Here is an 18,169-nt window from a genome sequence, read left to right on the forward strand (position 1 = left end):
TAATTATGTTTAAAATGCAAATTAAATGCCTTGCATTAACTATTTGATTAGATAAGATTTTTGAACACTCTGCTTTTTAAATTTATTGAATAGTGATAGAGATGTCTTGTGTCCTTGGAAAACATTAGAAGTAGTGGGTAATTCACAGTAGAGATCAGGCATCACATATTTACATTTGCGTGGTAACTCAATAATAAATGTACAAGCTGTGGGGATGTGTGAAAATCTGTAAATATTACCCAGCTACTTTAATCACAGCCATGAATATATGCTGAAAGAGCAATTTTCTTGTTTTGCAAATTACTGACAACAGGTTAACATTTAAATCCTTAATGACAAAGTGTTAGTGACATTAATCAAGAGGTCTGTTTGTAATTGCTTTGATGTTGAAATGAAACTTAACAGCTCTTACTCATATGGAAGGCCATGAAGACTTGAAGTTTTATGCTTCATGATTCCACATTTATTCTGTCTTTACATTGTAACTTTGTTTGTCTGTGACAAGCCTTCATGCTTTCATTTCTTTCTGGTTATGACAGCAACATATTTACAGACCTGGTTGACCAGGGAATATCCTTAGCAACTACAAACAATGAAGGACACCTCCTTTAATAGATCTCTATGAGTTTTGACATCATAGGTGTGGTAGTTAAAACTATCTTGGAACGATTCCCAGTGGCAGCTGGTTATACTGCCTCCACCCCAGGTTGGAATGCTTAGCAACCTACAAACTGAGAAACCTGTTGTATCAAAAAATATATTTACAAGTGCGCTCATGTATGAATGTGTTTAAATTCGGGAGTGGCTCAGGCGAGACACCTCATCTGAGCAGACAGCTTTTGCCAGTCGACTGGGAACTAACATGTACTGAAGTTGTCTGCGTGAGAAATATAACCCAGTGCCAACCAAAAAACTCAGTATTGACAGAAGACAACACATGAACGCAACTTCATAGACCTTAAACCTTTGAGTAAGTATTTGTCTTGTTGCTTAAATTGTTGTTGTAAGATTGTCTTGGTGTAAGAGACTTACTTGTTAAATTAGTTAATGTTATGCACTTGTTGTTTAATTGCAATCATATTAAATTTCATAGTTGTATTACTTTAGTACTGAAATTACTACATTATTGATATATAATGTGTCATATTTGAGGAAATAGGAAATAGGTCAGTCAGCTCAAACTACATCCAGAAACTCAAGCTATTTATTAACAGTTTCAGCAATAGATTCACGCCTGATTTAGAATTTTTCTTACATGCCAAAGCAAGTATACTTATGAAGTTAGGACTATTTGAAATGCTTCATCAACTCTCGTTGCTGTTTGTTCAGTATGGATTTGGTTTGTACCTTTTTGCATATCAATGCATATATGAGTCCAGGCAGAATGTTGTTTGACAGGAATAGCAAGGTGTGGTATCAAACACTGAGATGAAATTGATGTGACCCACAATCATTTCCAGTGAAACTACCAGTGAATTACTTTAGTTTTTGTTCATTCATGCACAACAAGGAACTGTAGGTATCCTGTGTGCAGAGAGACTCGTGTGGGAATAGAGGAGAAAGATTTCAAGTTAAGTTTAAGATGGCATTGTATCAGTTTCTGTTAAGATTGTATGATTAATGTAATGCTTAAAATAGTAACTTAACTGATAAAATCTGCCTAGCTGAACCTGCTTAGCTGATGCAGTTGTCTGTTTTCCAGGTTTATTTGCATGTAAAGTTATGTGTGTGTTTGTCTAGGAAAAACCTAACAATAAAACCTAGTATTAAAAGACAGCTTTTATTTTGGTTGGTTGGTGTAGCTTCCTACAAATAACACAGGTGATATACTGTCCTCAATTTCTCTCTCTTTTGTTTTTTTTGGACTCCTTCCTGTTTCCTTTATTCATATCAGGGATGAGTGAACACTACAGAGAAAGCTACTATGGATCCTCGTCCTCAGACCTGAGATTGGTTCTTTTGGGGAATATCGGATGTGGAAAGACGGCATTAGCAGACACTATCCTGGCCCAGCTTTCCCCCATTTCTCCCGGTGCCTCCAGGAGCTGCCAGCTACGGCAGGGCTTCATTGAAGGCAGGAATGTGACCCTGGTGGAGGCACCGAGATGGTACTGGAGTGGTGGCAAGATGGAGGACGGTGTCAAAAAGGAGACACAGCGAGCAATGACTCTGGTACCACCAGGCCCACATGCTATTTTGCTGCTGGTGCCTGTTAACCAATTCACAGAGGTTAGTCTTGGCTTGCCCGTTAGTGATGTCATCTGTTGCTCAACTTTGTTGAAGTTGTAGTCTGTAATGTGTACTCAATAAAAAAATGTCTATCTATCAAACTACAGTGGAAAACATGTGTTCCAAATATACAAGTTAAAGATGTTCTGAAACATCTCCATAACAAGCAGTAACCAGTTTAGATCCATTTTTCCTCCTTGCCTTTTCCCCACGCAGGTGGAGACACGTGTGCCTGCAGAGTTGGAGGAATTGTTTGGACAGGAGGTGCTGGACCACACCATGGTAATGCTGACCTGTGGGGACTACTTGATGGGAAAAACAGTGGAGGTATGAGAGGTGTTCACCTACCCTATCTTTAAGCTGATCTTTATAAAGCAGGAAAGTCACTCAAATTCAAATCAAATTCAAATTTTATTTGTCACATACACAGTCATACACAGTACGATATGCAGTGAAATGCTTACACAACTGCTCGTGACCTAAAGAAAAAAGAAAAGGCTATGAATAAGATAGGAAATAAATATGAAAATTAAAAAGGGTAAATTTAACTAGGAAGGAGTAAAATAAAATAAAATATAAAAATTAAAGTTAAAAATGAAATAACTGTACAACACAAATTAGAATGAAGGGTAAATTTAACTGGGAAAGAATAAGATAAAATATATAAATTAAAGTTGAAAATAAAATAACTGTACAACAAAATACACAGTATAGAAATATATAAGAATGTATGATATATATATATACACACACACACACACACACACACACACAATAACAGCAGCTGTACAAGTATTAAATGGAAATGAAGAGATATAATGTCCAGTGTTCTGCAATCCACATTATTTAGTGTCTTGTGCAGTGCAAATATGCTTAAAGTGATTTAAGTGATGAAGTGAAAACAATGTCCAGAATGTCCAGTGTGTGTGTACGAACCATATGTGTGGGTCAGTACTGTGTGGTGGTGTGATTGAGAGACTGTATCGCCTGCGGGAAGAAGCTCCTCCTCAGTCTATGCCCTTTTATAGTACCACTATAAAAGGGCATAGTTTCACCTGTTAACTTACAACTTGGCCCCTTATTTATAAATAAATGTTGTCTCAAGATGTATCGTGTTGGGTTTTGTAAATATGCTGTCAGTAATATTTTAGGTGGTTATCTTATTCTTGGAGTATAACATATAGGAGTGATGCAAATCATTGCAGGTATAAATTCACACAAGCTGCATTGTTTTCTCACAGGAGTACCTGCAGAAAGAGCACCAGGGCCTGAGGCAGGTAATTGAGGGTTGCGGAGGACGGTACCATGTCATCAATAATCGTCAGCGACAGGACAGGGACCAGGTCCGTGAGCTGCTGGAAAAGGTATGGAGTAGGAGTAAAAAACAGTTATCAAAAAGCAAAAAAGCATTCCTCAAAGGGTTTGTCTGATTCAGTAAAAGTGTGAGCATTCGTGCCCTCACACATTTTATCATTTGGATGAGACTTCCTCATTACTTAAGTGCATTGAATTTTTTAAATACTCTATAGGTTGGAGCTTTTTGTTTTAATGGTTTCTTTAAGACGATTACTGAGCAAGTACGCATGCATGCATGCTGTTTTTCCAGGAACGCCTAGTTTCACATTCGTAAACTCACACCCTGTTGTAGTCTGGACTGGTTTGAATATCAGCGACGATTGTGATTGTTTTCTAACTGTGACTCACAAAACAGAGTTAAAGTTCCTGCAATAAGTTACTATTGTTTGTTTATTTATCTACAGGTGGACAATATGGTGCGGAAAAACGGGTTATACTACATGAAAACAGTCCAGGATAGAGAGCTGGAAAAACGGGTGAAAGAAAAAAAGGAGCAACTTTTGGAAAGTTTCAGGGCTCAAAAGGAAGAGAAGAAAAAGACCCACACATCATCTTATACCCCAAACACAGAAAGTCAAGAGGAAGAGTACTTCAATGCCATTTCAAGAGAGAGAAGGAGGAGACAAGAAGAAAAGGAGGGAATGGTGGAAGGAGTTAAGGTGAGCCAGGTGTCCAATGAGTATGTCAGTGCCATATCAACAGAATCAAGGAGGAGAAGAGAAGAAATGGAGGAAATGGTGGAAGGAGTTAAGGTGAGCCAGGTCTCCAGTAGCCTTTATTCAACTCCGGCTCTAGAGCAACAGCCATCCTCCGAGCTCTGTGATACCGGGGAGTTAAAAAGGACACCCAGTTTCAAACTGAATCGAGGTAAATGCCACTAACCGTATGCTGTCCTCCATTATTGTACCCTGATTCATTCTTTTAGAAGAGTTAAAAAAAGACAAAAGTGAGCAAAACTTGCTTTTTTCCCCACTAGATGGAGCTATACTCTCACAAATGTCAGAGGATAAATCAACTCAAAAAGTGATCTCTACTTGTAAGTCAAAGGACTTCACTCTCTCATATGTCACTACCAGCACTTCACTTCTTAATACGTCACTGACTCTGATTTTTACCTGATGGTTTCAGTTCACCACAGAATTAACAGCTTTGAAGAGAGATCCCCCGAGGTTTCGCCTACCACTACTCCTTATTCGCCAGTCTTCTCCTTTTCCCTCCCCTCTTCACCATCTTTTGCTGCCTCTCCTTCCTTGATCTCCTCATCCAGCTCAACCCCTTCTTCCCCCTCATTGTCCTCATCCTCATCTTCTCCGGAGCTTCGCCTGGTGTTGCTTGGAAGATCTGGATCAGGGAAGAGTGCAGCTGGCAATGAAATACTTGAGCAGGAAGCCTTTGAGTCACGTCCAGACAGCCTCATAGCAATCACACAACGGTGTGAGAAAAAGAAGGCATTGGTTAAAGGAAGAAAGGTTAGTGTTGTTTTTTTTTTTAAAGTTACTAAGATGTCTTTTTTTCTATTTATCTCAACATACACCCATTACAATATCTCAAAGAATAAAGTGTTTCATACTCTCTTCTTGTTTTGTTGCTTTTGATAATAGCTCTTTACATTTTTGCATGCATTTTCTCTGTCACCTGCAGGTGGCAGTGGTGGATACTCCAGACTGGTTCAATTCAGAGCGCACTCCAGATGAGGTGCGAGCTCAGATCTCCTCCTGTGTGGCTCTGTCCAGTCCCGGCCCGCATGTCTTCCTCTTTTGTGTTCCCTTAGACCAGCCTGCAAAGACCGAGTTGCAGGCTCTTGCGGCACTAGAGGCTGTTTTTGGACCTGAAGCAGTCTGGAGACACACTTTGGTCCTCTTTACTTATGCTGATCGTCTCAGGGCAAGTGGGAAGGCCAAAAATAAGAACATTGAGGCATACATTGCTGGTCAGCGAGGAGATTTGTTAAAGATTGTGGAGAAATGTGGGGACAGATTTCATGTTTTGGAGACAGAAAGAGGTGGGGGAGAGAGGAGCAATGTTGCCGACCTGCTAGAAAAGGTGGAGCAGACAGTGAAGGAGGCCGGGGGGCAGTATTATTCTTGTCCTGCTTTTCAGGAGGCTGAGAACAGAGTGAGGCAGAAACAGCAAGAAATGGCAAGAGAGAAACGAGGCGAAAACCTAGCAAGAGTAGAGGATGTTGGCCCACTCAGCTCTGAAAGGCGAAAGCTTTATCCTTACATGCAGTCTGTTTCTGAGGTAGACGAGGAAGTGACGGAAGATGATATTGAGAAAACAAGGGATGAGGCCGAGATGAGTGTAAGTACTACGAATATTGAGAGTCTTCCTCCAATTACACTGTCGACCATATCCCCTTCACTACTTAGTTCCATAATGGAGAAGATGAGCACGGGTGCAAAGAATTTACCCAAGCTGTTGGCAGATAGCTCTGTGTGGGTTGGAGAGGGAGCACAGAGGATGAAAGATAGTGGAATGTGGGAAAAATTTGGCACTAGTGCACAAAGCGTCCAAAAGATGGTGGTTGATAGTTCTGTGTGGGAGAAGGTAGGAGTTACTGCAGGAAATCTCTCCAAAGCAGTAGGAAATAAAGTTCCCAGGGTAGTGGTAGATGGTTCTGCATGGGTGGGATCTGGAGCAAAAGCAGCGGCTGCAAGTCCAATGTGGGAAAAAGTGGGTTCAGGGGCCAAAGTCATGGCAGAGAGTTCCATGCGTGTCGGAGCTGGAATTGGAGCTGGGGCAAAGAATTTGGCACAGAGTCCCGTGTGGGGAAAAGTAGGCTCTGGAGCCAAGGCAGGGGCCAAAATGGTGGCTGAGAGTTCAGTGTGGGAGAAAATTGGAAATACAGCTAAACAGGTGCCCAAAGTAGTCATTGGCGGGGCACTGCTGGGTCTGGTGCTCGGTGTGCTTTTGGGCGGTGTGATTGGCGGAGCTGTTGGGGCAGCTGCTGGATCTGCAGTAACAGAGGTGGGCAGGCGAAAACTCAGCAAGAGAAGCACAACAGAAAAAACAGAAGACGCTGCAAGAAATGTTGACAGAACAGTAAACAAGAACATTGATGCAGTGAGAAAACAGGGAGAGAAATTTTTGAAAACTGAATGAAGGACTGACAGATGTTTGTATAGCAAATGTAAAAGTGCTTTTTTTCTTGTGAAATAATATTTTCAGCAAATGAAAAAAGGCTTTTTGACTGCTGTGTAATTTTTGAGGCATAAAATACACTTTAAAATGAATTTGATTTGAGCCGATTATAAATGGTAAATGGCCTGTATTTGTATAGCGCTTTACTAGTCCCTAAGGACCCCAAAGCGCTTTACACAACCAGTCATCCACCCATTCACACACACACATTCACACACTGGTATAACTTCAGTTTAATGCTACATGTTTTATTGAGACACTCGATAAGTACAGATGAGTGTGACATTTATTAATAGATGAATTAAACATTGATACTGAAGCAATAATATATAAATGAAAATACTTTTCTGAATGTTGATACATGTTTCAAGACATCAAAATATGCAAAGGAATGATAAAAAGTATGACTATTTTTGATAATGTCAAAGGTAGCGATTTAACAAAACAAGTGACTAAAAAGAATATTAAAATCTGTATATTGATGGAAATTCTGTAAATTATACTCTGAATTGGTCACAGTGTTTTTGATTAAAAGTTGTCATCAGAAAGTCATTGCATCTTTGTGTGTTTTTTGGTGCTGAACCACAGAGCATGAAAAATTCTTTAAGAACATTTTTGATGTAACAACAATAGACAGTTTTTCACTTTTTAACCTTTCTATATTGAATTTGGTTTCACGTTTATGAAATCTTTGATGGTATTTTCAGCAAGTGAAACCTGCTTCATGACTACAAACATTATGACATTACTTCTCATATTCAGGTTTAGGCCGTAATGAATGTGTCAAATTCAGTTCAGTAAGAGATTTTGCATTTGTAATTATTTATTATAGCATCAGAGTATAGTTAGTTTGCATCTAGCTTGAGTTCATCATGCTGCTTTTATAAATTGAGAAGTGATATTTTTCTCCCTGTAGCCTACAGGTGGATGCTGGGGGGGTGGAGAGTTTGAAAAAACAGGCAGCTATGCAGAAGAGCAGAGGTATTGACCGTAAAATGATATTAGGCATTTTACCTGTGTAAGACTTAACACAGATCAAATTGATGCTAGAACTATGAACCCTATTGCAAAAAAGGACAGTTTAAGATTTAAATAAAAAGAACAAAAAAGTTTGGAAATGTTAAACTAAATTTATTCACAATAGAAGGCAGAGAACAAATGGTTAAACTGCAATGTCCAATTCTTATCTTGTATATAATTTTAGCTTCTCAGCAGTCATGTGTCTTCTTTGTCATATTTTTTGTTTCATTGTGTGCCAAATGTGTTCAGTTTGTGAAAGCACCCAGCCTCTCCTAGTAAACCATGCTGTTGTAACAGATGCTGTATGCATCTATTGCAGCTTGTTGAAATATGCGATGCCTTCCCTGGAAAAAAGATGTCATCTGCATGGAAGCATATATTGTTCTAAAAGCCATGTATACCTTTTAGAATTCAGCCATTTCCGTGCACACTAATGCAACCCCATGGCATCAGAAATCCAGGCTGTTGAACTGAGGCCTGATAACAAGCCAGATGGTTCCTCTCCTCTTTGGTCTTGAGGAAGTAGCATCCATGTTTTCCAAAAAGAATTTAAAAATAAGATTTGTGTAACCACAGATCAGTTTTCCACTTTGCCTCAGTTTATTTTCAGTGAGCTTTGGCCCAGAGAAGATGGCAGTGTTTCTAGATCATGTTCGCATATGTCTCCTCCTTTGCATGATTTAGCTCTAACCTGCATTGTGGATGGCACAGTGAACTGCGCTCAAAGACGATGGTGTCTCTTCTTGAGCCCATGACAGAGTCATGCCTGTATTTAATGCAGTGCTGCCTGAGAGCCCAAATGTCATGGACATCTAATATTAATTGTTGGCCTTGACAGAGATTTCTCCAGATTCTTAGAATCGTTTGATTCCATGTAGCGTAGATGATCCAAAGTCAAGTTTATGATGATGAACGTTTTTCTGAAATTGTTTGTAGATGCAGTTTTTTGCTGATTAGTAAACATGTGCCCATCTTTGCTTCTGAGAAACTCTGAGAAACAGATGGTCTTTTTATACACATTCATGTAACTGTCCTATTTTCAGTTAAACTAATTAGTTTAAAGTGTTCCTCCAGCAGTGTCTTTTTAGGAATGCTTAATTTTCCAGCCTTTTGTGGCCCCATCCCAGCTTTTTCGGATGTGTTGTGGAGATTAAAATAAGATAATATTTTTCTCAAAATAGTAAAATCTCAGTTTTTTTAACATTTGATCTTTTTTCTGTTCTCTTGTGAATATGTGTTTATGACATTTGCAAATCACTATTTTTTTTTGTTTACATTTTACGCCACATCCCCAAATCTTTTGGAATTGTGTTTATAGTTTGCAGAATTCACTCCATTTTTTTGATTTATTTACGTAAGTGGGTGTGCTTCTGGTCGTAAGAGGGACACAACTGAGGGTGGGAGGAGGAGGTAGGGTGGAGGCACTGGCATTATCTCCAAGTCCCAGGCTGGCTAGCATCACCCTGCGTGGCCTCCTGTATCAGAAGTCGAGAAGGTTGACCCCCCAGCAGTTTGAATTACAATTTTTAGGGTTTATTTCCTGAACTGTACTGTGCAGCCATAAAAATATTTTTTAATAAATAACAGTAGTAACATTAGTAATAATACATTTCAACAGTTTGCTTTTTTATCGGGACAAGCTTACAAGATAAAATGGGTTAATGTCTAACCCATAAATCATATATTGTTAAACAACTCAAATAAATCTAGTGTGTTATCCAAAAAATCTTTGAATAATTCAATTTGTACAACTGCAAAGTGACACACTATCTTTAATTTGCATGACCCCTGCTTCACTCTGTAATCCTCTCTGAGGTTTCAGAGTGAAGCAGGCCCAGCTTAGCACAGCAAAGTGGGCAGATGCAGTCACAGCAGTGTTGTGAAAGCAGTTCTTCCTGTTGTCTGATCCTGAAACCAAGTGTACAGGGATTCCCAGGGCACCCTGGTGGCTGTTTTCTCTTTCTTTCCCCCCTCCTATCTTCCCTTCTTCTATGCAGCGGTTGCTACCCCACACATCCAAACACCCATCAAACACGGTACAGTCACACCGCCACCACCCAACCTCCAGGAAACTCGTTGGCCGTAAATGAGACAGCACTAACTGTAAGCGTTTCCTGGCCAATTGATAGACAGACACCCGCACCACGGCAACAGCTGCAAGCCCCCTCCCTCCTGAACACTTTTCACTTTCCTCCACCATTCTGAACCCCATCTTCAACCGCATCCCACATCCACCCTGACTTTCCGCAAACACAGCCACACACGAAAAAATTGTTGCCTTCACAGTTTTTTTTCCCTTGTTCTTCAACATATAACGCACATACATGCACACACTGTCTTCATTTTAATTCACCACAAATTTGCTTGTGATCACAAATTGTACCTATAATGTTGTATTGTATTTTTGTCAGACTGGGCATTCATCTGTAAATCCTCCACCAGTATAAAAACGCTTTAAAGTCTGCTTCTTGGGAAAACCTCATTGCCTTGTGGAAAACATTTCTGTGAAATTTGTTTTTCGGTTTGCTGGACTTGCTACAGGAATGGCAGGGCAACTGTAGATCCATGTTCTCGGTGTCACGTCACTCACTAGTTTTATTTTTTGACTTGTGTTGTTTATGGCTTCCATGCTGAAACACTATTGTCAATCATCTGTCATTCTGGTGAACAGCACACGTAAACAGCATGGAGTTGTGCTTTGGCTACTCGCCCCCATAAAACGTGCACTGACAGCTTTGTTATGGACAAACAGAAGGACACATGACTTACGTGCAGATTTTTCAAAATAAAGTTAAAAGAAGCGAACTTCCAATCACCATAAACCATTTTAATCTCATAATCTAGCAGTTTGGTCATTGTGTTCATTTTATGCTACTTACTGGTCAGTTTGAGCATACACAAGTATGCTAAACCGAGAGCGGCAAAACATTTGAATGTGTTGAGAAATCGTGCTGACATAGAGCAGTCTTTGGAGCGCAGTAAGAGGATGTCAAATAAGGAACAGCAAACTAAAACACACTTTATTTCTGTCTCTTACAAGTGTGTCACAATGTCAGGGCGGAACCATCGGCCCTGCTTTTCAGACAATTAGAGCAGCGAGGACATTAAGAAACGGCAACATCAAATCACCACTGCATGCAATGCATTTCTCTGCAGGCACTCTTAAGTTACCATAACTGTACCGAGGCAAGGCTGATTATTTACATGTAAACTTCAGAGACTGACAAAATATTTGATTTTCATGCTTTTTTCTGACAGATCTTCCATTTTTATCCATTTGCTAAGAAGATTTTAAATTCCCCGGATTACTTTTATAAGCACATGTAATCAGGGCCCTGTTTCGTGTCTTTCTTCTTCTACTGTTTTAGCTGTATAATGTTTATTAAAGGATCATTGTTACCATATTTGGATATGAAGCTGGTTTGAGTGTTCTGTTAAGTTTCATGTCTCAGCCTTTCTCAAAGCACAGTTTGGTGTTTCACTAAATGACAGCTTCACAATCAACATTGCCAGAAAAGACAAAGAAGCTCTCAAACCTGCAAAATTCATTTTAAAAAATCCCTCTTTTTTTAAAACTTATTCACACCTTTCTGCAATTGATCAAAAACTTTAGATATCTCAGTCTCTGCCTGACATTTAAACTCCCAGTGTTTGCTGCCTTTTGGTGTCACCGCTCATCATTCGATGCTGCCACCATCCCTATCTGACTCTTGACCTTTCCCAGAATGCCTTGGGTCACCAAAGAGGTCTTAGCACCAAAGCTTTCTTCACTGTCCGTGTCTCCATAGCAACTGGACGTTGCTGGGGAATTAGCCAGGGCACTGATTGAGTCAGTTGAGTCTCTGTCTCTGTGGGCTAACGCCAAAGCGGGACGGGCTGACGCAGGCAGGGCAGAGTGGGATGGCGGCAGAGTGTCGCACTGAAAACGAGGGTTCAGTTTTTTGCCTGCCAAACCAGGAGCCATGCTCTCATCCTCCACATCATCCTCAGCCGAGTCCCTGCTCTTGTCTTGATCCTGGTCATTGAGCAGTGTGACCAGGAAGTTGATGTACTTCACAGCCAGGCGGAGGATTTCGTTCTTGCTGAGTTTCTTGTCGGGTGGGTGCGTGGGAATGAGTTTCCTCAGCTCCGAGAAAGCCCCGTTGACGTTCTGCTGTCGCCAGCGTTCACGGCTGTTGGTGAAGACGCGGCGGGCGAGTTTTTGGGGAGGGCCTGTTAAACACACATAAACAGAGATTTAGTCCAAAAGGTTGTTTTTTTTTTTCAACAAATCCTTCAAATCATCACTAACTTTTTTTTAAAATAACTTTGCTAACAAAAGGGGGAGGGGATTAATTAGACTTTGGAAGAATATTAAATATTTGTGATCCATTTTTAACGATTAGATTCCTCTGCGGGAGGTTTTGGGCCATGAGCTGGTTTTCAGTTCCAAAAAAAGTGGCATGTGGTGCCAGGGGTATATTCCTATACCCATGGCAGGATATAGAAAAGCACTGAGAGATGGACTAGCAAATTGTGGAAGTTGGTTTTTCTCACAGGATGTGATGGCAGTGAAGAAAAGTACATAACATTGCCACATACTCTTTAAATAGTTTAAATATATGCCTTCATCTCCAAAACGTGGACATCAATTTCCCCAAATTACAGTTCAAAACATTCAAACAATAATTATCTCCATAATAGTGTCGCACGTACACACAGAAACTCACATTCATTCATCTCCATCTCATAGTGCGAGGAGGGTCTCCTCTTGATGCGGTTGTTGCTGATGACACCATAGCTTCCTCCTGAAGAACCCAGGTACGAACTAGAAACACAAACACTATGTGAATCATTTGTGGGATCGTATTTACAGTCAAACAAGTAAAAATAAGCTACATATAAATAAAAACAAGACACATATAAGGCTGTTTTGGCATTTCGTCCTCCTTCCTTTAGCAACTGAATAGGGAGAAATCATAAAGAGTGGCTAAAGAAAGCAGGAACATGGTGGAAGCCATTAATGGAGGTGTGAATGTGAGTGGTGGCGTTGATTGAGTGTGCATGCAGAGTTTTAACCCAATCTCATTAAGCTTGGTTACTAGCTGATTCTACTTCAGGGGGGATGAAATAGATCAATGCTTCCTGCTACAAACAAACCAGAGAGGAAAGGGGAGAGAAGCTTATTCCCAGACCTCCATGACAGATGGGGAAGCCACAGATATATCCACTGTGCAAAAAAAGTCCCACTTTTTTCACTCTTCTGTGAGAAAACTGTGTAGAAAATGCCGTTTGGAGTAGAGAATAGAGGAACAGTAGGAGGGCTTTGATAAAGACTGCAAATTAATGCCTTTCTTCACAGGAGTAAAAGAAGAGCTGCCAGTTGCTCGGGCCCGAAAAGAGCTTTAAGAGTTCTGGTTTGCTTCCTTTTGTCAGTTTAAGGATTAAAATTAGCTGTAATTAAAACTGGATGTATAGTTTAGAAAAGTGGTATATTCAAGTAAAGTTTTTTTAACTTGGCTGCTAAATACACACACACACACACACACACACACACACACACAAAGAAAAAAACATTCACTGATTCAATTTGTGTTCGGTAACCAAAAGGTCTGCTGGGTAAATTTAGCGTGAGAAATGTGAGGTCCCTTCAAAACAGCACACATCCTGCTGTCATTTTCACATAACAGCGCAGCACAGCGGCTATTAATCATGATGGGAAGTCGAGAAATCCGAGCAGTTGAGGTTTTATCTGAAACTTGGCATTGCAGCGAGAAAAGTGGCATCATCCTTGATAGCAGCATGTCAGGAAGCTGTACTGTAGTGAGTTTTATAGTTTAGTTGTCCGCATCTGTTTGCAGGCTTTTTCGAAAGGAAGTGAATGAGTGTGCGATACTTTATTTTACATAATGTTCCAATTTATGCGATCGTTATTTTATATAATTTATAACTTTTTCATTTTACCTCTAGAATTATTTGCTTCCAATGAAACAAATTCATTCAATAAACATATTCATGCCATGCACTGATCATTTTAACCGTACTGTCAGCAAATGTTGCAGTTTTTAATCGACCAGATAAAAGGTAGCATTACAAATATGCATTTATCTTTTTTTTTTTTTCTTTTTTTTACCTTGCATCAATCTTCTTTTGTTGTGGATACTTTAGCTTTACTTGCTTTAGCCTTCAAATATATTAATTTGAAGTCAAAAGTAGGGCCTTGTCTAATGAGTTTGTCTTTGGTTTCATTTGTCTTTTTCTGTTGAATGTTTTTATTACTCCAAAATCCATTTAAAGGATTCTTTTCTTTTAAAAAAAACAAAAAAAACAATAAACAACCAACATAATCCTGCTTAACGTTTGGAGTAGATACAGGAATTTTTGAATTGAAAGGTTTCTTTTATTTCATAATTGCAATCTATCTTCAGAAATTAGTGGCAAATTGAAAAAGGAAAATTGGGAGACATGATCCAGATGTTCCCCCCCAAATATCGTATACTAATCTGCATAAAGATCCAGACTCACTTTATTCATGGTGTAGCAGCACTCAGACTGCTCTTGTTTCAAGAAGTTATAAGTGACTCACACTGTGTATGAATGAATTCAAATTTGTATAATCTCACCTAGTGAAGAAGGGGTGACCAGGCAGGTACTGATGAGGCAACAGGGGCCCTGAAGAAGCAGCTGTGGGACCTACGGGACCTCCAGTAGATCCAGAAGCTCCAGGGCTGACCACAGGTAAACAGTTCAAATGGCCGCGGCGAATGTCTCCATGTGGCCCATGTAGGAGATTGGGAATTGGGTGGAGGGCAGTCAAAGGGGTATTTGGGAGTGGCAGTGGGGGCTTGCTGTGGCCAAGGCTGATAACTGGAATGTGAGGAGGAAGAGGAGAGGATGATGAGGATGAAGGGAAGGCAGCTGTGGAGGTTGGAGGGGGAAGAAGGCACGGGAAGTCTTTGCTGGTGCCGGGAGGAGTGGAGGTGGCGAGGAAAGAGTTGGGGACCCGTTGGCTGAAGCAGCAGGAGCAGTGGTGCTCTTTGGCCCCCCTAGTTTTTCCTCATCCTCTTCTTCCTCCGTTTCCATGGCAATGGGCTCAGGTGCAGCAGTTGTATCTGCTTGGTGATTGGTTAACACTGTGTTTGGGGTGATGAGGGCTTGTGTCAAGCCAGGAGTAGGGACATCCGTGTGTCCCTTGTGCCCTGTCTTGTTAGTGGGTTGTGGGCTGCCGATAGCATCCAAGGATGCTGACTGTTGGCTGTAGAGAGGGCTGCTATGCTCCATGGATGCACACGATGGTGAGGAGGCAGAGGATGAAGAAGAGGAGGAGGGGCGAGGTATGTCGTGGGGTGAGGCAGGCGGGCCAGTGGAGTTCAGCTTCTCCATCATGGTGGTGAAGTCTCTGAAGGAAACTCCGTCACTGTCAAGGTGTCGCTCTTCTCAGCTGCCCAGTGTGCGTGCTGCAAGTCTGTGTCTCATCCCTGTGGTGTTTTACACGAGAGTCACTAATGTGTTTATATTCCGGCACACGCAGCTAGTCCTACAGGGCCCTATAAAATTCTCCTGGCCAATTGTATGAGTCTTTTAACCCTTTATTTACTTTTCCTTTGTTCTACTTTTCTACAGATTTTTTAATATTTTAGCATTTCTACATACATGCATGAATTGTCCTTATTTCTCAGCATACAAGTCTTTTAACATCAGTTCAGTTTTATTTAGATTTACAATGTTATTAATTTATTCATGAATCTTCACAGTGACACAGCATATGACACCTTCTGCTGTTACACGCTTAGGAGATTTTCGTACAGCCTTATTACTCATGACTGCTGCCTCTGATGGCTGTTGCACAAGTGTAATATAATGTAACAGAATATTGCATAATGTTCCAGTAAAGCAAATTAATTAATTTCCATGTTCAATTTAAATTAAACGTAGTTGGATAGAATTTGCAAACTTAAATAAGGGGCTACTGCTGTGATTAAGTCTCTGGCTCCAGCATATAAAGGAGGTGGCTCTTGCAGTTTGATGTGATGGGGAAGTCTGGTTGGTTTTTTTTGTGTTGTTTTTTTTTTTTTTTTTTACTGTACATCCCGAGTAGCAAATTCTTTTTTGGTTTTGAACGAGTCTCTAGTGGCTTCTCTTAATAAGTCTATCCGTCTATCTGTCTGTCCACATGTATTTTGAGGATATGAGTCAAAATCCTTTTACGGACCCCAAAAGTCCCAGAACGCTGACGATTGGATTGATATCAAAGAGTCTGTTGAACAAAACAAAGGGAAAAATGGACTCAGGATATATATTTGATGTATGTTTAGCAAAGACTATAAGATATGAAAATGTGCTTAAAGGTCAGTTTGCACACGTGCAGTGCAACAGTTTCTGATAAGATGAAATAAGTTGTTGTTTAAGGGAGCTGATGCATGGCTTCATCAGAAATTTATTTCAATTGTAAATTTAGAGGTGTGATGCAATTTTAAAATGTTGACATATGGAGTAAATTCATTCTTGTACTTTACAAATTACCGCTCGTTAGTCTGTCTTGCAAAGCTTACAGCTCATGATTTTTCAGGTTTTGCAATCGCAATTGTTCCTGTTTTCTTTTCTGGTGGTCATGACTTTATCTTGGACAGTTCCGTCTTTCGCAGTGATGTGTAGGAATGACATTTGCAGCTAATTCTTTATAAATATATATATTTTGCAGCATATCCCTAGCAGTTTGTTAACCATAGTGTTGATTTGTAAATGAATAAGGCCCAGCATGTTTACTTTTGAAGCACACATTTTAAAGAGGATTCATTTTGTAGTGAAAGACAGAAAGCAATGCTTTCAGAAGTCCCCTCGTTTTTTTTGGTTTAATTTACAATTGTGACAAAAATGTTATTAAAGTTTTTTTTATTTTTGTTCAATATCTTTCTTTCTGGTAAGGCCACTTGTTATTTTTCTTATATTGCTCGAGTAGCCAAACAGAGTGTATTATATTTTTACTTTAAATAGATAACTGGGGGTAAAATGTTATAATTTAAACTAGGACAGAAATCAGAAATCCTATGTTTTCAAACAGTTAACTAGAATATATTGTCAATAATAGAAATATAATACATTATTAATATTTTTTAATGAATAGATACATGATGTATTGGACATCATGTATGTGTATTGTGTTATTATTACTAGTATTTAAATAAGTATTACTTCCTGCAAACTATTTGCGTACAATTTGAACAATAAGTAAGACAATAGGTAACCTTTAATACTTACATATACATCATGACATCCACTGTGGCTCGTGAGTATGGCGTAAAAAATCCCTCAGAGTTCAAGTGATCGGAGAACGCACATGTATCTGCTCAGTGTTTAGCGTCCTCTCCCTCCTCCTTTAAGTCGCTCACACTCCACTGCAGCCTGTCAGCGTCTGTCTGTCAACTTATGAGGTCAGAGTTGGAGCCACGCTGTCTGATACCACTGCTCATATTCTTAAACATTTATAAATAATTATAAATATTCAAAGAAAAAAACATTTACAAAGAGAAGAAGTCAGAGCGAGGCCAAGCGACTGGGAAACGTAGATGTATGGGGTTTTTGATTGGAAAGTTGCTCCTTTGAACGAAGACACAGTCAAAACGTGGAGATGGAAGGTGCGGGTCTCCGCCATCACCCCCTGTCCATATTGTCAATCTCGTCTCTCTCCCTCTCTCTGTCTGTCTTTCTCTATCTTTCACCGTCCTGCCTATCCTTTCCCTCGCTCAATCTCTTCGCCAAGAAGACACAATGCTGTTGCTGGTTGCCAGAGTTCTGTACTGGCAAAATGTGAGGTGGGAGACAGAGTGAGAGAAGGGGGGGTGGGAGAGGAGGGGAGAGAGTGAGAGAGAGAGAGCGAGAGGGAACCGTGTTGCAAGGAGAGTTTTCCGCTCCCTGCTGGACAAGAGGATGTGCTAGTACAATATGGTGGCTGCTGATAAGAGCCTCAAAAGCTGCCTGTGGCCTGTAGATAAGGAACCTTCACCACCCCTCTTCCTCCACCACCAATACCAGCACACACACACACACACACGAATAAGCATGTTCACGCCTACATGCATGTACGCACACATACACACGGCACTGGACTGGTCAGTCCCAAACTTTGAAGGGATCTGGATTATTTCCAAGAAAATATTTGCAGCTGCACTTATATAACAATATATTAAAGAGACAATGTGGCTGCTGCTCATTCATGCACGTGCTTTCACAAATATGCCTGTGTGTTTTAACACACACATACATCGTATGCATGCACAGCATGGCCACTTGGGATATCTTTGTTTAAAATATCAGCCCTTAAAGCTTGTTGTCACATTCTGATTAGCACAAAACCCCTCAAATGATGGGCGTTTAGAGCAGACAAACGAGTTCTGTTTGCTGGATTTAGACCACATTTGAATGACTGAATGAGGAAATTAAACAA

General features: G+C 40.2%; 2 protein-coding genes across 2 annotated transcripts; one reads left to right on the forward strand and one right to left on the reverse strand.

Annotated features, from left to right (window-relative positions):
- Positions 1–71: 71 nt before the first annotated feature.
- LOC146516749 (GTPase IMAP family member 8) lies at positions 72–13,301 on the forward strand. Its single transcript, XM_085162845.1, has 8 exons — positions 72–970; positions 1,895–2,229; positions 2,446–2,556; positions 3,471–3,593; positions 3,990–4,452; positions 4,562–4,621; positions 4,714–5,054; positions 5,227–13,301. Exons 2-8 carry the CDS (start codon positions 1,897–1,899, stop codon positions 6,685–6,687), a joined length of 2,892 nt encoding a protein of 963 aa, XP_085018971.1. The 5' UTR covers positions 72–970; positions 1,895–1,896; the 3' UTR covers positions 6,688–13,301.
- On the reverse strand, positions 10,741–17,813 carry lyl1 (LYL1 basic helix-loop-helix family member). The gene is given in 5 exon segments (XM_085162878.1): positions 10,741–11,958; positions 12,456–12,553; positions 14,349–14,676; positions 14,679–15,982; positions 16,984–17,813. Coding segments are annotated over 4 exon segments (1,404 nt in total). The 5' UTR covers positions 15,112–15,982; positions 16,984–17,813; the 3' UTR covers positions 10,741–11,413.
- Between the last annotated feature and the right edge of the window lie 356 nt (positions 17,814–18,169).

Source organism: Neolamprologus multifasciatus, chromosome 6 (genome assembly GCF_963576455.1).
Source record: "Neolamprologus multifasciatus chromosome 6, fNeoMul1.2, whole genome shotgun sequence".
Classification (NCBI taxonomy): Eukaryota; Metazoa; Chordata; class Actinopteri; order Cichliformes; family Cichlidae; genus Neolamprologus; species Neolamprologus multifasciatus.